This window comes from Phytophthora ramorum, assembly GCF_020800215.1.
Source record: "Phytophthora ramorum isolate Pr-102 chromosome Unknown Phyram_PR-102_s0002, whole genome shotgun sequence".
Lineage (NCBI taxonomy): Eukaryota > Oomycota > Peronosporomycetes > Peronosporales > Peronosporaceae > Phytophthora > Phytophthora ramorum.
In genome coordinates, this window is record NW_027150648.1 from 608,503 (window position 1) to 628,138 (window position 19,636).

A 19,636-nucleotide genomic window follows, 5' to 3' on the forward strand; every position below is an offset into this window, starting at 1 on the left:
CCAGCTGATTTGCGCCAAATGCCTGCCTGAGAGCGGCGATGCTCTTCCTCATGTTGCTCTTTTAATCGACGACTTCAGACTACATTTTGTCGCCGTGGATCAATTTTGTGAAGCCTGCGAGCGTGGCGTGTCTACGATGTACTTGGAGCTGCTGCTATCGAGAGCGGCACCAGATTGGAAACAAATCCTCCAAGCTGCTGCCAAAGGCGGACATTTGCACGTGTTCCAGTGGTTGATAGCCAAGCGTTCTGATGGTCGAGGGCCGTGGAAGTGCGATTTGACGTCTGTCTTTCATAAAATAGCGGAGCACGGACATCTCGAACTCCTGAAGTGGCTGTGTTCTCAGCTCGACGTGGACATGGCTAATATTGTAATGGATGAAGCTGCAGGTAATGGCCACCTTGATATGGTGAAATGGCTTTACGGCAAAGGTGTTGGCAACCACTCCACATTTGCAATTGAAAGAGCTGCACAAAATGGTCAATTAGAGGTGGTGCAGTGGCTGCATAAACATTTACCAAAAACTTGTTTGAGCATAACCGGAAGTATCGAGGCGAGGGAAATAAACGAGAAAGGCAAGCTGCCAGCTAGTATGCACGGGCTCCAGTGTTTCGGAGCATTGAATGGAGCAGCTTCTGGAGACCATCTTGAAGTTGTTAAGTGGCTGCATCGAAACTGCAAGGTTGGTTCTACCACGGCGGCAATGTGGGCTGCAGGCAATGGACATTTAGACATGGTGCAATGGCTTGACGAGAATCTTAGTGACCAATTTGACGAAGGTGCAATGGATAAAGCTGCGGAAGAGGGACACATGGATGTGCTACAATGGTTACACGTCCATCGGTCCGAGGGATGTACTGCTAGAGCAATGGAAGGAGCTGCGTTGCATGGCCATCTCGAAATCCTAAAATGGCTGCACGTAAACCGACAGGAGGTCTGGACGACAAGAATCATGGAGTATGCTGCTGCTAAAGGCCAGTTGCCTGTTGTGCAGTGGCTATATGAGAACAGACCGGAGACGCGCACAGTTGAAGCCATAGATTGGGCTGCCCGTAATGGACATATTGACACGGTTAAGTGGCTAAACAAGCACGGAGACGATGTTTACTCTGACCGTGCTAGTGAATGTGCGGCCTTGAGGGGCCACCTAGAGATGGTGTGCTGGCTCGAAGAAAATACTACTCAACGGTCGTCTGGATGGGGCCTGGGCGAGGCCGCAAAACGTGGTTACTTAGACGTAGTGCTGGTTGTCTTCGAAAATCGATATGGTATTGGAAGGAGCTTGGGGCATTCGGAACTGTATGTGATGGGGGAGTGCTTCACTAGGACCCTTGATCGATTGAGGAAATCGGGATATTCATTCACACTCGCATCCGGGTACGACGATACAACGTGCGGATTGCTAAAGACCCTCGATCGATACCACCACGACGGTTATCGAATGTGCGTGTGCACGATGTTGCAGCTAGCGTTGGAAACGGGGTACATCGTTTTGGTACGGCGCTTTTTTGAGACACGAACTGACCGCGAACTAAACAAATATGTCGAGGTCGCCGGAAACTTCTGGGAGGTGGTGTTGCTGCGGTGGCTAGTTGAGAATGGAGCGCGTTTGACTATTGATACGGCAAGGACTTTCATGGACAGGAGACCCGCGGAAATGGCGTGGTGGTTGTGTGAAACGGATCGAGTGGATTTGGTATGTACAACATTACCACGAAGCCCAAGCGAGTGGTTGTTGTGGCTACTTGTGAACACAGAATTTTTGCAGAAGAGCTCACGAGATGCTATCAGAAAAGCGGTACAAACCGCGCCAAATAATATTCGTGAGTGGCTGGTATCAACCATAACGGATTCCAAGGTTCGTGGCTGGTGTTTTAGTTAGAAGCACAAAGTACAAGTGGGAGGAGAGAAAAAAAAGCTGGACGGAGGCGAACGAACGACCGGACTAACTGCGATGCTGCAGTGTCTCATGGAGTTTCTCGCCGCTGCGGCAAACATTGCGATGGAGCCGGCAATGCAAACGGGCACTGATTTACATGAACAATATGCACATGTCGCTAGAAACACTAAGCAAAAATGCATTTTTAATGAACGACGCTGGCGGCTGCGACGGGTAAACAGAATTAGTGCCGGTTGTATCGGGCAAATAGTACTTATTAGTATTATTCGTGCCTGCTGCAACGAAACGTCTTGATGCTGTTGACGATCATCTGTGAAACATACTGATACCCCGCTCCATGTTTCGCTCAGTTTACTCTTTAGTGAACATTGCATTCGAGCTGAAATGCGAAGACGCTATGGTTTATTTGCCGTTTAATATCTACAAGAAGTCGGTGTCGACCCACCACTCGGTCTCGAAATCCTCGCCGAGGATGTCCGTGATGGGGACTGCTTTCTGCAGTTCGAGGCTAAACTCAACTCTCTCGTCGGTAGCCGCGCCGAGGCCGGTGTTGTTGAACTCCCTGAAGTGGACGTCGTCCGTGCTGGACGTGCTATCCCACGCAGACCAGCCTTGAGGGTTGATGACGTCGCTGAGCTCGCTATTCTGCCACGCGACGCGAGCAAAAGGTCTCCACGGTCGACCGAGGCAAGACGAGCCAACAGCGTTGGAGCCGAACACGCGCGCATTGTTGAACACGAAGTAGGACGGATTGAGCTCGTCACTTCGGCCGTTGGCGGTGATGCAGCCTTTACCAACAGTCTCGATATCGCAAGACTCGAACCACGCTGTCGCCTTGGAGCCGAAGACGAAATCAACGGCGCCACTGATGTACGACTGAGCAAAGAGCTCGCGGCCCTTGTTGGCGTACAAAGTGTCCTGGTAGCCGGTGAAGTTGCAGGCGTAGAAGCCGTAGTCCGTCCCGTCGATCGTAGCAGCCACCGCCTGGCCGACGTTACCGGCCGTGTTGGCGATGTTGAGGTTGTACACCTTGACATTGCTGGACTTGAAACGCAGTGTGCTCGTCATGTCATTGCGTCCTTTAGTCAGCTCCTTGGGGAGGTCCTTTTGCGCCGTGGCTTGGACGATGGTCACCTCGTTGTCAGCGTACGTCATCGTGTCACACGTGGAGCCCTGCAGCACCAAAGGCCCTGCGAGTTTCGGGATCAACACTTGCTCCTTGTAGACGCCCGGGAGCACAAAGATGGTCTGCTCCTTCGTCGTGATCGCCAAGTTCTCGACGCCTTCCGACACAGTCAGGAAACTGCCGTCATAGTCACCCGAAGCATCGACGACGATGGCACCGAGCGGAGGCTCGATTCGAGCATTTGGTCCGCTGCACGTTTCGACTCCAGCTGCAGAACTGATCGCGAGACCAGCAAGAGCTGCGAGTGGCAACACAAAGGCTTGCATTGAACGCTGAGAAGTCTTGAGCAACACGGGGAAAAACGAGAAGTGAACGCTGGATGAAGCCCCTGTCTGTTCATCTCGTACTACATGTAAGACCATCGTTACTTCTCGACATAGAATCGTTGTTCGGATGCTATGTGTGCACGGATGAACTGTACATTCATCTTGGGATCGAGCACTAGAGAGATTACAGCTATTTTTTGTATCAAAGTGCACCAAAGATTAGTTCCTTATTCCTCTATGCAAGACTAAATTTTGACCCTTGCATAGACCCGAGCAATTCCGTTCCAAGGAACCAGTCGGACATCAAGTGGCTTCATCGAGATGCTGACGCGTGTGCAAATGAAAAGGTTTTCGCAGTACCCAGGACCAACCTTAGCTTTCCTGCCGACACCTGCGACGACTCGTTAACCGCATAACGAGGTGTCATGCTGTATGGCAGGGTTCATAGGGCTCGGTAGCAGCGTTGGGGATTCCTCTCTCGATGGTGCAGAGTTCTCCATGGACGCGCCACGAATCAAACGCCAGATACTGGTGAGGGGGTCTGGGGCGACTCGTCTCCTCGCCTCGAAGTGCGATTTCCTTACGGGCTTTTCATCATCAGCAGCGACGTGACAGGAAATCCCAGTGTGCTTCGTGCTTATGAATCTCACATCCCAACTTGGAAATAATAAAGAGGACGGGACTAAGCTGGATATATGGCGCTGATGACCAATTTGAACATTTTGACTGTGAAGGCTTTAGCGAGAATTTCAGAGATATTAAACAACTGATAAGGCTGGAGTGAAAATCAATGCCCTTATTCCAGTGGCAAGTATGTTCCTGAATGAAGATATGTTCAACGGAGTCTGAAGGGTTGAGCAATGTAATGGAGAAACGTTGAGCGGGGCTCCAAGAACCGTGTGCCGTCTGGATCACTGAGGTGCACTTTTGTGCTGGAGCCGATGGTGACCGATTTGAGCTACCACGGACCTGTTACTACCAAATTAGCAAACACTATGGAAAGTGCAATGCGAAGCAATATTGTCTTCTCCCAGCTGAGTATCAGAGCAGCGGTGGATGAGGGTCGTGACCCGGCGGCGAGAATGGCCTTTGGTCAATTCATGAACGCAGTGTTTGATAGTAAGCGCCGCTCTTCTGAAATTGAGAGCACAAACGGCGATCCGATGTTGAGATATCACTGCGAAATCCAAATGCATTTCCTGCAGCGGTCGTTCACCTGGAGTGCGATGGAGATTTAGATTTGGAGGCCACATGCTCAGCAATTGTGACAGCCCAAGCGACTATAACGCTATCGATAAGCTTCAACGGATATCGAGGGGTTCATCAATTCAACAGCGAAAAGTGGTGGATCTGCCTGGCGTGCGCACTATTTTCAAGGCGTGCGAGGAAATACTCGTCTAGGGCTCGACGCGGCATTGTTAGGTCGGAACGAAAAACTCATTGCGGCGCGGGCAACGTGCTACAAGCTAAAGAGATGGAAGCGGTGCGGTGGCTACTATTTTTTAGAGTTTCAATTTTAAGATGAGTGGGTGTAGTTGTCGTTTACAGGAGACGCAAAGATGCTTGTGGCTAAGGGTGCGTTCATTGCCGCTGACAATTTACTCGAGCGGAAATGTGGCCGTGGGGATGCACCCAGGCCTGCACTCAATACAGGGGGGAAACCATTATCGGTCCCAGGCAGACAGTTGGCGCAGACGAGCTGGCCCGCGCTTGGGATAATCGAGGGTTTCATCGGTAACGGTTTATTGTGAGGTGCTGTGGAAAATCCTAGCTCGAATTGGCCACTTTGGACAGTATCTGAGCCATCCATCGATGCGAAGACGATATACTGAGACATACCTAGAAACTTCTTTGTATGCCTGGATTTTGGCGTGGATGGCCAACATTTGCGGTTTACTTTACTGTTGAGTCTAACGATCGGTTCACCTTCAGCGCCTCCAGACAATCTTTGGGAGGCAACCCCTCGTCATCTTCTACATTTACGCCGTGTCCTGATAGCTTTTCTTGACGTAATTGCCTCGCCCGTGCATGAATATTGCATCGAATTGTTCCGGGAACATCACGACGCACCTACTCATCGGGCACTGAAGCTTCCGATTGAATTGATAAGCGTGGTGTCATCTCGCATATCAACTAAAACAAGTTAAGTACCAGAAGAGGGGGGGGGATACAGAAGAAGAAGCAAAGTTTCAGCCTCGGCTCGCCGATTTGGATAACCATGTACTGCCCAATATATTTTCGTTTGCAACACTTCCTGTTTGTCGCCAAGTGTTTTCCCGCTTGGATACGGAACTTGATTGCGGTTACGACACCAAGCCTACAATTTAGGACGAAGCTTGTACGTGTATGCTTCCCGACGCCAAAATGTTCTATGTGGAGTGGTGGCTCGACTTATCCATACAACCTCTCCAGCAAGGAGAAGCGTGATGCTGGATTTGATCTCAATGACTCATATCTATTATACTTACGTATTAATACATGTCTGAGTACAACGAAAGAGGCAAGCTCCACAAGACTGTTCAATAATACATTGAGCATTGCGTTCCATGTTAGCGAGCTGGCTGTAGTAGTTGTAGTTGGGCATGTAGAAAATCACAACCAAGTACTACAGTGCTAAATCAAGCAGCTATGGCATCAGTGTATTAGACCATCAGCACCACCTGCACCGCCTTCGTAACCACAAGCTCGCAAGTCGTCGTGAACGAGGGTACGCACAGCATCCAGAAGTTGACGAACATAGGTCGATCGTGGTGTGTTCGTCGCTGGCCGAACAACACAAGTAGTAGAGCAGCACCCTTGACTACTGGCCGCATACGCAGTGCGCTCGCAACCGGGGTTCACGTGTACGAACGCAAAGTAGAAGAGTGGATAACTGACGATGAGAAATGGTCGGGCATCAACGATCACCCACAGCAACCTCAACGCATATGCGGGTAAGTCATCCATGTAGTGATCAGCGTGTGAGTCCCATAGAAGGAAAACACATCGTGAATGGTGGTTAAGTGGCCTCCTATTTGATGTTTATGTGTGTTTCTGGAAAACACATCGTGAATGGGGGGGAGCCGATTACCAGCAGTTCGACCCCTGTATACAGTACACGGCCCAGACAAGCATCGCACTGACGACGAGCTGCGTGTTGGACAGTGATAATAGCAGCATTCGTTCGCTCATCATGAACATCTGGAGCAGGCACCACGGAGAGGAAGAATCGGGCGAAGAAAGTCTTGGTATTGGCCATGCCGTGGGAGGGTGGGGCATGAGGCATGGCAGCATGTGAACAGGATCGTGGCGACGGTGCGCCACAAGGACGTGGTCTATTCGTGCAGTGCGAGTACGCTGGTGGACGAACAGCGGTACTTGCCTTTGAGCTTGATCTGGACGATGTTCCAGACGTAGATGAACGGCGACAACAGTCACCTGATGCGCGCCGCGTGCGTTGGGCTCATCGCCTGGCCATCAAAGCAAAGTACTGCACCGCCCTGTAAAGTAGAGCCCCGTCGCATCCCTGACAGCATTACAGCAAGCAGAAAACACAGAAGCACATAGGCACTAAACGAGCATTACTAGTTCATGACAAGTCTTCACTGCTCTTGCTTCTCCGAAAAACTGGGTTCATAGGGGGTAGCGCAACACCAACCGGCAGCCGACCTTACAGAATGAAGGGGACGATGGCCTTGCGACGCAGCTTCTTGTACTTGTCGCCGTACGTCTTGATATATCCACGGTGTTTCTTGACGGCCCAGTCGGCCATCTGCAGGAAGCCCACGAGCGTGAACACGTAGCTAGCAGCCACCTGCGTAAAGAGCGAGAAGCCGACCCAGCCGAGCACCTCGAACGTGTAGTTGGGGCAGGACACGAGCGCAAAGAGCGGGCCCATGGGAACGGGTCGCTCCTTGGAGCCCTCGGCCGGGCGCAGGTTTCGCAGCTGCACGTGCACGCTCAGGTTGAGCAGCTCGGCCAGGCCCATGAGGGCCAAACCGGCCTGCACCTGCAGCGTCGACGTGGGGCCCGCGTACTCCGGATGACACAGCGGGTAGCCCACCACGGCGCCAAAGGACCAGTAGTAGAGGCAGTTCTTGAAGAGGTTACGCAGCGGCATGGTGGGCCGGCTGAAGCGGTGCACAAAGAAGGTCTCGAGCTCTCGCTTTAGGAAGTGCAGCGTCCAACAGGCCACGCCCAGTAGAGCCGTGGAGCTCAGCGGCTGGGCGTTGGCCCCCGGGCCGTAGATGAAGGCCGGACGGGCCGCGTAGCCCAGCACGAAGAGCAGCGGGCCCAGGTACTCGGCCACGAACACGGTGCGGTAGCCGATCTGCGGCCCGAGGTCCCGGAACACGAGCGTGCTGCCGTCCTTGACGCCGTAGTGGACGAGCAGTTGGGCGTCGTCAGTGAGCGCCACGAGCTCGTCGCCTTGCTGCAGCTTGAGGCTCTGGCGAAAGCGTGACACGCGCGCGTGCTTCTCGAAGGCGGCCTTGAGGTGCGCCACGGTCGGGGCCGAGCCGGCCACGTCCACGACGCCGAAGTCCTTGGCGCGCTTGCCCGCCTTGATCACCTTGACCTGCATTGGAGAGATTGCGGAATGACGAGGTGGGATCCTTTGAGTGACGTAGCGAGTCTGTGGCCCTCGTGACACGATTTTTTTGAGTTTCAACTAGGGGGTTATCCGGACACGTATAGATCAATGTATAAAACGTACGGATACACTTGGAAGGTTGTTGCAACACCCAGCTATCGCACGGCAACAACAAAAACGGATCTGGAAACATAGCTTGGCACTGCTTGTGTAAGCATGCCCTACACTCCGCGCTAGAAGTTATCGACGGGTGGGTCGGTGGTCATATCTCGGTCGATTTTTCCACTTAAGGACTGCTATTCAGATATGTGTCTTCTGACACCGTTACCGACCACTAACGACGTCGATTTCGGCGTCCCTGATAGGGCCAGAATACAAACGTCGATTTTTGTGCTGCGTCAAAAGTGTCGCCACTAGCCGGTTTTGGACTACCACGTACAAACTTATATATAAATAGAATGCATGGGGAGGGGGGGCGATGAACGCTGCACAGCTAGTCAAGAATCTGCTGTGCTCATGGTACTCAAACCACTAGTAATGCCAGAGGAGCGCGGTCGTATCAAAGGCCTCCACGAAGCGGAGTTCTCAAAAAGCAACATCGCTGCCAGAGTAGGGATCTCCAGGGATACCGTCCAGCGGGTTGTGAACAACGTTCAAGCTGGCCAGCGCATAGGCAGCACTCCCCTCACCACGGACCGAGAGCTGGCAGGATTGTACGCAAATCGACCGCAAGTAACTCCAGCGCCAAGCAGCCGAAGGAAGAGCCGAGTGCCAAAGCGCTGTGCGGACAATCCAGCGTATGCTCGCGAGTGTGAACTGCCTTCACTACTGCAAAATGGTCAACATCTTGGACCTGACGCCAGCTCACAAGCTAGTCCGCCGCACTTGGGCGGCACAGTACCTGCAGCCGCCCCGCATCTGGGCCTCCACGATCTTTTTTTATGAAATGAAGTGGAACCTGGACGGCCCAAACGGGTGCCAGCACTACTAGCGAGGCATTCGGCGTCCTGACCGCCTCTGTAGCGGGGCTAAACAGTCGGTTCACCTCCTACCTTAGTGCAACACGCACTAATGGATACATTCGGGTTGACCACTCCACAGAGTGGTCCACATTCATAGCAAATAGATTTGACTGGTAGAAAGCAAAATATTTCTACCAATGAGAGTCATTCATTAGACAGGGATTCTGCCAGCCATCCGATGGCAGAATCCCTCATTAGAAAGATCATTTTTAGGAGGAAACCCAGTTAACATTCAATACAGTTCTCATTTAGCACCAAAGCTATCGTTCGGTCCCTTTATCTAAGTTTAAGTATACTTGTGGATACTTAACCCTTCTAGCCCGAGCTCTTATTCTGTATCCTACAGAATAAGCAATCATCTTCATTAAAGTATACTTCAAAACCTGCGAAAAGTATGCTGTTGTAAGCACTTTCGCTCTCAATGATCAAAACTCGGCCACATTTGGCACAAAGATGCAACATAAATGGTCATAGCATTTACAATGTATCCAACATCTGCGACGATAGCGATTTTCTATAGGCCCCCTGGAGGATAGAGCATGGTCATAACCCGCCTTCCAGCATTACCTGGCATTTTCGTTATGACCGGCGGTCTTGCTCAGCCAACCACCCATCCTTGGCGCCAACAAGTCACCCGCCCACCCCGGGGCGCGCGCAGAGGAAGAATTTGTGTGGCGTTGGGTTTTGGTGCCGAACTGTCACGGTCTGGCTGACGTTGCACCTTTCAGTGAACGGCGACAGAGTGTCTTGATTGGCGGGTCTCATTTCCCGCACTATAGTGACCTAGGAACAATAGTGACCGAGGTCTCGGCTGGGTCTAATAAAACCCCGGCCGAGGTTAAAAGCCTCGTTTGTACCCATTTCGTGTCGTACCCTCGGCTGTGTAGAGCCGGCTATACGATTTCCCACAGAGATCTGTTTACACTTGATATTTGTATAGAGATATAGGACTAGCCAAATGATGACCTACAGAGGCTCCCAGAGCTGTAGGATAAAGAGAAATAAATCAGCAGTTTTCCCCACAAGCCACCAAGGGTCAAGTCCGTCTTCGGTAAGTCTAGCTAGCTTGTCTTAGGGTCTGGATACGCTCGGCTGCGTGGGATGCCTGTCAGCGAGCTTGAGGTACATTGAACCGAGAGTTTGTTGCTGGGCAGTTCAAGAGATAGGAGTGGCCGAGAGTTAGGGGCGACGGAGAGTGTCGGTCCCTATATATTGGTGGAACCCGAGTGTTCCCAAGTGTATTTCACTACCCGCCGAGGTTACCCTCGGCAAACCCGTATTAGGAGTGACTGCCGGTACCCTTACTTCTGAGGGACTGCGGGGGTTCGCGCGAAAGCGCAATATTGCATGCTAGCCCTCGCTCGTGGCTAGTAGTGCAGGTTTTAAGGTTGACCGAACTCAACCTTGGTATACAGAGGTGCTTACAACCAACCCGGTGTAAGGGATCGTTCCTGGTCTTCAGGTGTTGATCCAACGTTCGCTGACCTTTCGCGAGGGAAGCGTGTGTTGTTGGTGGGACTCACACCGTTCGGTAGTGAGATTTTCTGCGTGTTCCTACACGACAATTTGCCTAGTTTCTAACTAACGAATTAGTGAGGAGGAACAGGGCAATTTCTCCTCTGCGCGCGATCAAGAACGACAAGGTAAGTGTAACCGCGTAGACGCGGCCCTTCACTAAGCTTACTCCTCCTCTTCGGTCTCTCTCTTTCGCTTACGGAACCTTATCTTCTTTTTCAAGCTAGGTGGAATGTTCTTGCCGTCGCCCCACGTGTCATGCCCTATCTGCGAGCACGTGAGCGTGTTACCGCTCTCGGCGCGCCGCACGTGGTGGCAGAGAGGCACGCGCCCTCCAAATGCATCAGTGCACTGCGGACAGTAGAAGCTCGTTTCGAATAACTTGGCCTTGCTATCGGTATACGCGGAGCAAACCTTACACAGGTACTGCCTGCGTTTATGGTGTTTGCTGCAGGAGTAGAAGTTGTCCGTGTTGACTAATGTGTGCTGCTGGCGAGGTATCGGCACCGACACCAAGTCTTCAGCGTTGGGATGTGTCTCGAAGTGGATTGTCCGCAGCGCCAGCAACTGGGTGTGCAAGCGGCGCAAGTACTCAGCATGGGTAGGTGTCTTTTCTCCTTTCTTCTTGACAGTGATGCAATGAACGATGTATCCGTTGACAACAGCCATGTCTACGATGCACAGGAATAACTGCTTGTAGTACTTCCGCAGCAAAATACACCTTTGGATGCTGTAGCGCTGGAGGCGGAGCTGGTCGTGAACGTCAGCACCGCCCATACCGAGGCCGTAGTCCACGACCAGCTGTGGGCATGGTACCGTGCTGCGTGTTCCATCCTTCTCCGTGCGCAGAACGCTGGTGAGATGTGTGCTACAACCAGTTGCAAGTATGTTCACAGGCTTCGAATCCATCCAGCTTAGTGCAACAAGCTGAGGATGATCGCGCGCTTGTGCGATACTATACGTTCCTCGTGGCATTTGTTTCGGTCGTTTTTTCTGCGTGAAGTGGATCGGACATCAGCCCAAGCGATCAACCCGTGTGGTACAGATCCATTTCTAGGAGCTTCAAGCTCAGCGACACCGTGGAGTAAAAGCTATCGGTTACAATCAGACGCTTCATCAGCTGGTTGAATAACGCCTTCGAGATGTTCCACACGACGGTCTTCGGTCCTAGCCCCAATGTATCACTAGGTGCTTTCTTCGTCTTCTTTTCCTGTTTATCCGCCCCACAGTAGATTTCAACTCGAAGTCGTGCATATATATAATATCATTAGTACCGATTAGGTTATTCTGTATGTTCCAGAGTAACAAAGTTTACCTGGAGCAATAAGCGGTCTCAGCACAACACGTCAGGTAGAACTTGGTGCCATACTTGCTAGGCTTGTCCGGCCTGAAAACGCGCACCGGGTTGAACTTGCTGCGGTTCGGCATCATGCCTTCATCAAAAGAAATGCCTTTCCAAGTCAATATCCATGGCGAAATGTTTTTCAACTGCTTGCAAAAGCGGCCGAACCTTCCACGCGTTGTCAGTCTGCGCTCCACCGTCTTCATTGTTGTTGAAATGAAGAAATGTCATGATCACCTCGAAGCGATCGCGCTTCATGAAGCGTGAGAATGTTCCACGTGGTATAGCACCATCCTCTTCGGTACACCAATGATTGGAGATGCCGTCTCGAATCGGAGCTATTGCTCTAGCAAAGAGCAAAGTGTGGTGGAGCGGGATCACGAAATTGCTGACGCGATCGCAACTCACCAACGGTTGCCCGGACTGCCGACTGTTCTCCGTTGATCCGGCGGATCTTGACCTTACAGCTCACCTTGTGTACCCGACGGCTTGGGCGTGTTACGCTCTTCCGGTACTCACGCGAGGGAAGTCAGTAGTGAACAGGGCAGAACTGGGGCTTGAGGGTCTTTCAGGGATGGGGGGGGGGTGGCTGCCACGCGGTTATGCTTCACGCAGCCGTCGGTTCGTGTGTCGATCGTGTGTGATCGATCACGGGGTGTGTCCTTTGCGGGGTCCTTTTCGATGCTTGCCGCCTCCTATGGCGGGGTCTTGATGAGTTGGAGGGAGAAGGGGAGCGCACCTGGCCAAGTTATCCAGGGGCTTCCGCGTTCTCGCTTGGGTCACTTCAGGTGGTTGTCCGGTCGTCGGGTAGGCCAATATACTTCCTTCCCCGGAATTCGGAAGACCACTTGCGTACTACAAGGAAAATCTCTCTCTGTTTATCCATTAAGAACTACGTGCCTATCCCCCATCTCTCTTGCGTATCTCATGATTGCTGACGTTCTTGGACCTCCGATGTGCCGGTATTTGTGGTACGTGCTGATCTGATCGGCTGATTTGTACCCATGTCAATATGATCGGTCGATCGGAACCCATGTTGATCTGATCGGTTGATCTGAACTCATGTACCCAACATGTGGTACCGCGGTCAAATCTGCCAAGATCGGAATGATGGTCCTCACATTCACCATCCGGTCGTCCGACCGTTGGTGCCGCCCATCCCAGGTCCAAAGCCATCCATCCGTACCCATCGACCAATCACCTGGTCGGACACGATCAATCCATCTGCAAAACCTTCTGGTCACTTCTCCACAACTGCCCTCTGTGCGAGAGGCGATTGCACAGCACTCAACTCTTACCACAGTCTCCAACTTGCCGCATCGCGTGTACTCCTCCGACCTGGTCTGCTCGTGCGCCATCCGCCATCTGCCGCCATCATGTCATCCAGCGACCGATCGTCGGCAACCCCTTCGCCCCATTCATCCGCTTCAAGCACCGGTTCTCCCGACGTAATTGACGCCGAACCTGCGTTGCCTCCCGTCGTACCAGACATTACACGCGCTACCCCCCAGGCATTGCGTCATGGTACGCTGCGTGGGCTCAGCGCGTATGCTGCATCGCCTCCGGCTGGTATTACACCAGCTGCGCAAGCTCCGGCCACCGCCCCCGTTCCGATGTCGACCACCACGTTGTCTCAAGCAGTTCACGATACACTACAGGCGTCGCTCGCCACGTTAGACCGGATATGGGCGATCAAGATGCGGTCCAAGGGATATACGCCGATTTGGCGCAAGATCACGTCGCCCTACAGGCCCGAGCTCACGAACTGGAGCAAGAGCTGGATCGCGTGTATTCGTCGTCGACGACCTTCGTGCAGTCTGCTCAAGAGCAGTGTTCGGCGCTACTCCGCGATCATCAGGGTACGCGTCTCGCGTTGGCTGACGCTCATAGTGCCCTGGCAGATCGGCTCGACAACAGCCGCGCTCTCGACACGGCTCGCACGTTACTCGCTGCAGAACGTCGATCGCACGACGAGGATGTGGTATTCCTCCACGACCGGATCGGCGCTCTCGAACGACAGGTCTCCGATCTGCAGGCGCGAGTTAACGCCCCATCGCCCCGAGCGCGATCAAATCGATCTTCTCGTCTCAATCGTCATATAGTGGTCCAGCAGTGAGACTTGGTGGAGTTGGGTGCGTGTCGCGATCGGGTGCTTGCTGACCTACAGCGTTCCCGTGGCGATCTGCAAACGTCCGAGTCGACTCGCCGCCAACTGGAGACCAGCGTGCGAGACTATGAGACCCAAGTCAAGAGCCTCGAAGACCGCCTTGGTGACCTCCAACGTGACATGGACCGCCAACTTTCGGCTAAGCATCACCATGTGGCGCGTAGTAACACTGAACGCGACCAGTTTCGCCGTCAGGCTCACGACGCCTCCATCCAGCTTCGAGCGGTCAGGGATCAGCTCCAACAGGCGACCATCGAACGCGACCAGGCCGCGACTCTGCTGTTGTCCTCCCGTACATATGCGTCACCAGCCCATGTCAACTTCCGTGCTAACTGTATGTCGTTTTGTTGTCTTCCAGATTCCACTGTGGCTTCTCTGAGGGCTGCCATCGCTCGCTTGGAAGGTGAAGTTACTCGCCTCCAGGGCGATCGCAATCGCGTACAGGTATTACAGCGGGAAAATGTCACCTTGGCTGGAGATTTGGCTGCTTCTCGTGCCGATCGTGCGGCATTAATTGATTCGCGTGATCGAGCTGTCCGTGAGTGTGATGCCATCCGCCAACGCGTGGCAGGGCTGATCTCCTTTGTCCAACCCAGTGGTAATCCCCAAGATGAGAGTGAAGACGGACGCGAGGCCGACAACGACGATAATGCAGCTGACGAAGACAACGATTATGGCGGAGATGCTGACGACGACGAAGCCAGCGACGAAGATGGAAACGGTTCGCGGGGTTTGAATCTGCAACCTTCTCGTCGGCGGCGTACACGATCGTTTTCACAATCGCCTTCGCCGCCATCACGACGTTCTCGCCACGTGTCTTCTGGTCGTAGCTGATGATCTCTATCGCCAACTTCCTCACATCATTCTGGACGACGACTTCGGGGAGGCAGTCGTAGCAGAGCCACTTCCCCACAGGATACTCCTGATCTGAGCGATAACGAGGACGACACATTGGCCGCGCTTTCCCGATCTCGTGCGTCTGATCGTCTACGTCAACAATCCCGCGACTCTTCGCCCCGAGGGTCGCCCCATCGGCCGATGAACGTTGGCTCTTCTGGCTCCGACACCGAGGGCCTGGCAGACGACGCTGGTGGACCTCCTGGTGGCTCACCTGGCTCTCCGGGTAGCCCTGCCGATTCTCCACCTGGTGGTGGCTCACCTGACTCTTCAGGCAGCGTGCCCCGTCGCGATCGTACGCATCGAAATGCCATACTGGGGCGCCAGGAGTATGATCGATTGGAAGGCACAGCTGTGCCTCGTGATCAATGGATTCCTGGGTGTGCGACGCCCCGCTGCGGATGTCGCCCCGTGGGATGTTCGGTACATACGTCGTATCAGCGTCCTCGAATTGGATTTGGACTTGCTGTTCCACCACTTCTGTCGGCCACGTAATTGGTTGATCCCTGAGCGTGCGGCTCGTGCCCCACGTGATCATGCCTGGCGGTCAGATCTGATCACCGCGACTCACGTCCGGGCATTGTACGCGACGCTCCCCTGGGAGACTTTTCACACTGCCGTCACTCCAATTTCGTTCGTGCTCGTGGGTTGGTTTGCAACTATGGCTCGTCAATATGCGGACCTGATACACGAGCATGCGCAGGCCGTGTGCGAGTCGTTGCATTACTTCTCCATCAGCACCAACAGCCGTCGCGGGGATGTTTACCTGAACACTCTTGCCGCTACCCGAAAACAGCGGCAATCACGATTCGGTGCTCGCTGGAAATTTTTCCTTCGGACGATCTTGCGTGGACTGGTCGAGGGTCGGTGTGATTTGGACATTCTGCTTGATCCTTTCTTCATGCACCGACCTCGGCCGGGTGAGGAGAAGATGTGGTATCCAGGGCAACATGGCAACTCGCAGGCGACGAATCCGATCACTGCAGTCCAAGAAGCGGATTTGTCTGAGCCCTGGCGGGTCCAATACCGTCACGACATCCGATCGCATCCCGCGCAACGCATTGCGCGTCTTCGTGGCAAATTCGTCATCCCAGCATCCCCTTAAACGTACACCTGAGTGTTAGTTTGCGTGTAATTCTACTTTTCGCCTCTTTTTCTCCAGTTGTTTTCCTTGATCGGGCCGATCGAACCTCGTAATCGGTTCTCACCCCCTTCACGCCACTTGTTTTTGTTGTTGTTGTACATATACCTCCTCCTTCTTCCTGAGTGCAGCCACCCTGCACCCATTTCACTATCAACTCGCAGCGATCGCTACGAGTTGTCCTCCTCTGCCTCGTGCGATTGCATCACTCCGAAGCGATTCCGTCTAGTACGCTCGCGCTCAAACTCGTGCAGCAAAGTCCCGCAGTTGAGGTCAGCCTCGTCGACCCAAGACGGTTCGGTGTACCCCTTCTAGAAGACTTGGAATTCCCGATGGACGCGTCCATATCTGGTCTTACGACCTGATCGGACATCTGCGATCCGCTCCACTTCAAACTCGTCATCACTCCGGTCGCCTTCCCAGCTGTCCTCTGGCAACAACGCCTCATCAAAATCAAATCGACCACTCTCGTTCGTCGCTAGCGTCACGTCAGGACGATCAGGGAAAACCTTTACGGCCTTGAGCTTCGAGACGTGTACAATCGGGAAAAGGCGATATTCTGTGCCGGCCACCTCTAGCCGGGCTGCGTAGGGGCCAATCATCTCACGCACCCGGAACGGTCCGTGCCACATGTGTGCCAGCTTTCGGGCATAGCCCTCCTTAACTCGATCCAAATATAGCCACACTTGCGACCCGGCCTCAATCTGGTGCGGCCTTATCCCGTCGTTGTGGCGATCGGCTCTCGCTTGGATCGCCTCCATCAGACGCGCGTTGACCTCCTCGCGAGCTCGCTGGTACTGTTGCTGGATACGATATCTCCATCTGCGCGGCTCGCGATCGCGACGTCGCGTACTGCCCAACGGCAGCGACGCTTCCAATGTCGATCGCGGGTCCCAGCCATGGATGAGGTAGAACGGCGTCTCTCCTCGCACTCGATCGTGAGCAGTGTTGATCGCGAAAGTCAGGCGCTCCGCGTATTCGTCCCAGTCCTGCTGATTCACATCGGCGACGTACATTTTCAAGGCGCGGGTAAGCGTTTGCACCATCCGCTCAGTGGTACCATTCGCTTGTGGTCGATAGACCATGGTGGCTCGTTGTCGTTGTCCCACTATACGGCTGAATGCGCGGAAGAAATCAGACATAAAACCAGGCTCCCGATCATGTCGGATCGCTTCACTGGCTCCGAAACGGCGGAAAACGCAGTCCTCGTAGTTCTCCGCGATGGTCTGCGCTGTCCGAGACGCGCCGGCCTTAGCGATCACGTAACCAGAGAACAGATCGACCCACACGAGGAGCTCCGTGTTGCCCTTGAATTGTTTTGGCAGAGATGGGATATGGTCCATCGCGATGGTTTGGAAGGGGTAGGTGGACCGTACATTCCCAGGTGATTCTCCTTGAACCACGGGGCGCCCCTTCTCTGTCTCGCAATCCACGCATTCACCCATAAACTGCTGGACACTCTTGAACAGCCCCCGCCAGTGGAAGTGTGCTTTGATCCGTTGGTACGTCCTCCCGATTCCCTGGTGCCCTCCTTCAAGGCTGGCGTGATAATGGTGAAGGAAATCTTGGTGTAGCGTTGCAGGCACCACCAGACGCGCGATCGAATCTCGGTCTTTGTCTAATCGCGCGGTGTCCACACAATAGAACAGTAGGCCGTCTTCACCCACTTCGTAGTCACTAGCGATCTTGGCACACACTTTTGCATCCCGGGCAGTCAAGGCTGCTACGTCGCCTCGCAGGTATAACTTCAGGTCCACGATCCACTTCTCGTCATCCTGAGCTTGTACTAACCTCTCACTCCTCATGCGTTGGACGGTCTCTTCTTTCGTAGTTGCCGGCACTTGCCGGTGCCGTCGGGCTGATCGGGTCACGGCCGATATTTGGACGACGTGATCATCATTACTCGGCTGGAGCAACTCGCCCAGGCGGTTGATCGTGATGAGATCACCAATTTCGCCCTCATCAGTTACGATCACGCCTGCTTCTCGTTGCAGCGCTGCACTTGCCAACCAATCGGCGCTCTGATTCCAATCGCACTTCACATGGAGGAATTCGTGCTTCGGCCAGGCTTTCACTTGATCCATTGCTTTCTGGTGTAGTATCTGGAGACCCGGTGCCTTGCAATCGATTTCACCACGCATCTGTCGGATGATCAGGTTGGAATCTCCACAGATCACGACTCGCCCCCTGTTCTGATCGGACAGTAGCTTGAATCCCAGCAGAAGTCCGCGATATTCGGCTTCATTGACGGGCAGATCGTCGGCGAATTCAGATACGGCAGATGTGATCGACCACTCCAGGAGCTTCCAGACAATTGCGCTATAAACTCCAGCGCTCCGCTTGACGTGTGCCGACCCATCAAAACTGACGACGAGTAACTCTTCATCCAGCTCTACCGTCGACGGAGCCATCACGATCGTTCGTTTGAGTTCTTTAACCAGTTCGATTGCGATCAAGGCCTCGTCCACTTCCGCTCGGGGTATAATACTGGCGGCGATCGCGTCCAGGATTTCGTCCTCTCCTTTCAAACACTTCCGGATTTCCAAGGTCCACTCGGACAGCAGAGCTGCCCATCGTCCCAATCGTCCCTGGAAGCCAGACGAATTCAGCAACCAGGCGAGCGTCGAGTACCTCGACAGCACCTTGATCGATCGGTTGGTCAGGCGTGTGTACCACACGTCCAAGATCCGGAGGAGCGCCAAGACTTCCTTGTCCACTATGCCGTAATTCAATTCGTTCGCCTTCAGCGTGCGACTGGTGAAGATCACAGGCCAATACATGCCATCATGTTCCTGAACCAACGCAGCTGAAATAGCCCACTTGTTGGCATAAACCACGATCACCGGCTGGCGGTCAGGATCGAAGTGTCGTAAAATCGGGGTGGCCGCAAGCTTGTCTTTCAGCAGATCGAACGCCGTCCTCGCTCTAGTCTACCGATCATCGGACTCCGTTGCTCGGTCCTGATGCTTCCTGTGGTGCATTTCGTAGAAGTCCACTTCTCGCAGTTCGTATAAGATCGCGGCGTATACGGCGAAGTCTTCAATGAAGCGACTATAGTAATTCAGGCTTCCTAAGAAGGACTGCATCAATCGCAACGTCTTCGGAAACGGCAACTTCTCCAACGATTCCAGATCCTTCGGATTGGCTTTCAGGCCTTCGGCCGATACCCGATGACCCAAGTACTCTACCTTTCGGTGTCCCCAGAAACTCTTGACCACGCTGATCGACAGATTCCATCGCTCGCAAGCGTCAAGTAGTGCCTCGACGTTCTGGCAGATCGAGTCCCAGGTGTCAGCGGTGATCAGAATGTCGTCGATGTACGATCGCCTGCCCAGCACCGAAGGTCCCGGGATCGCCTCGGGTTCTCCTTTCTCGAACACGTCGGTTGGTTCCGCGTGGTCTCGATCAGGACTTATCTGGAGGTACCCGTACAGAGCATTATCGATCAGCCTCTGGTAGATTTGTGGGGCGTTCTTCAGTCTGAAGGGCATACGCGTCCACTCGAAGAGTCCGAAAGGCGTAAAGAAAGCGGAGATCTCCCGCGCACGTTCCGTCATTGAGACCACCCAAAAACCACTAGCCATATCCAAAGAGCAGTACCAGAGTACTTTATCCAAGTCCTCCAAGATA

The 19,636-nt window shown here is 53.5% G+C and overlaps 2 protein-coding genes across 2 annotated transcripts; both read right to left on the reverse strand.

The window, feature by feature from the left end:
* Positions 1-2,320: 2,320 nt before the first annotated feature.
* KRP23_1698 (Pectinesterase) lies at positions 2,321-3,352 on the reverse strand (the record flags this gene model as incomplete). The annotated part of the gene is made up of 1 exon (XM_067886358.1): positions 2,321-3,352. One exon carries the CDS (start codon positions 3,350-3,352, stop codon positions 2,321-2,323), a length of 1,032 nt encoding a protein of 343 aa, XP_067749031.1.
* Positions 3,353-7,001: 3,649 nt separating this feature from the next.
* KRP23_1699 (Very-long-chain enoyl-CoA reductase) lies at positions 7,002-7,913 on the reverse strand (the record flags this gene model as incomplete). Its single annotated transcript, XM_067886359.1, has 1 exon — positions 7,002-7,913. The coding sequence occupies one exon, from the start codon at positions 7,911-7,913 to the stop codon at positions 7,002-7,004; it is 912 nt and encodes a 303-aa protein (XP_067749032.1).
* Between the last annotated feature and the right edge of the window lie 11,723 nt (positions 7,914-19,636).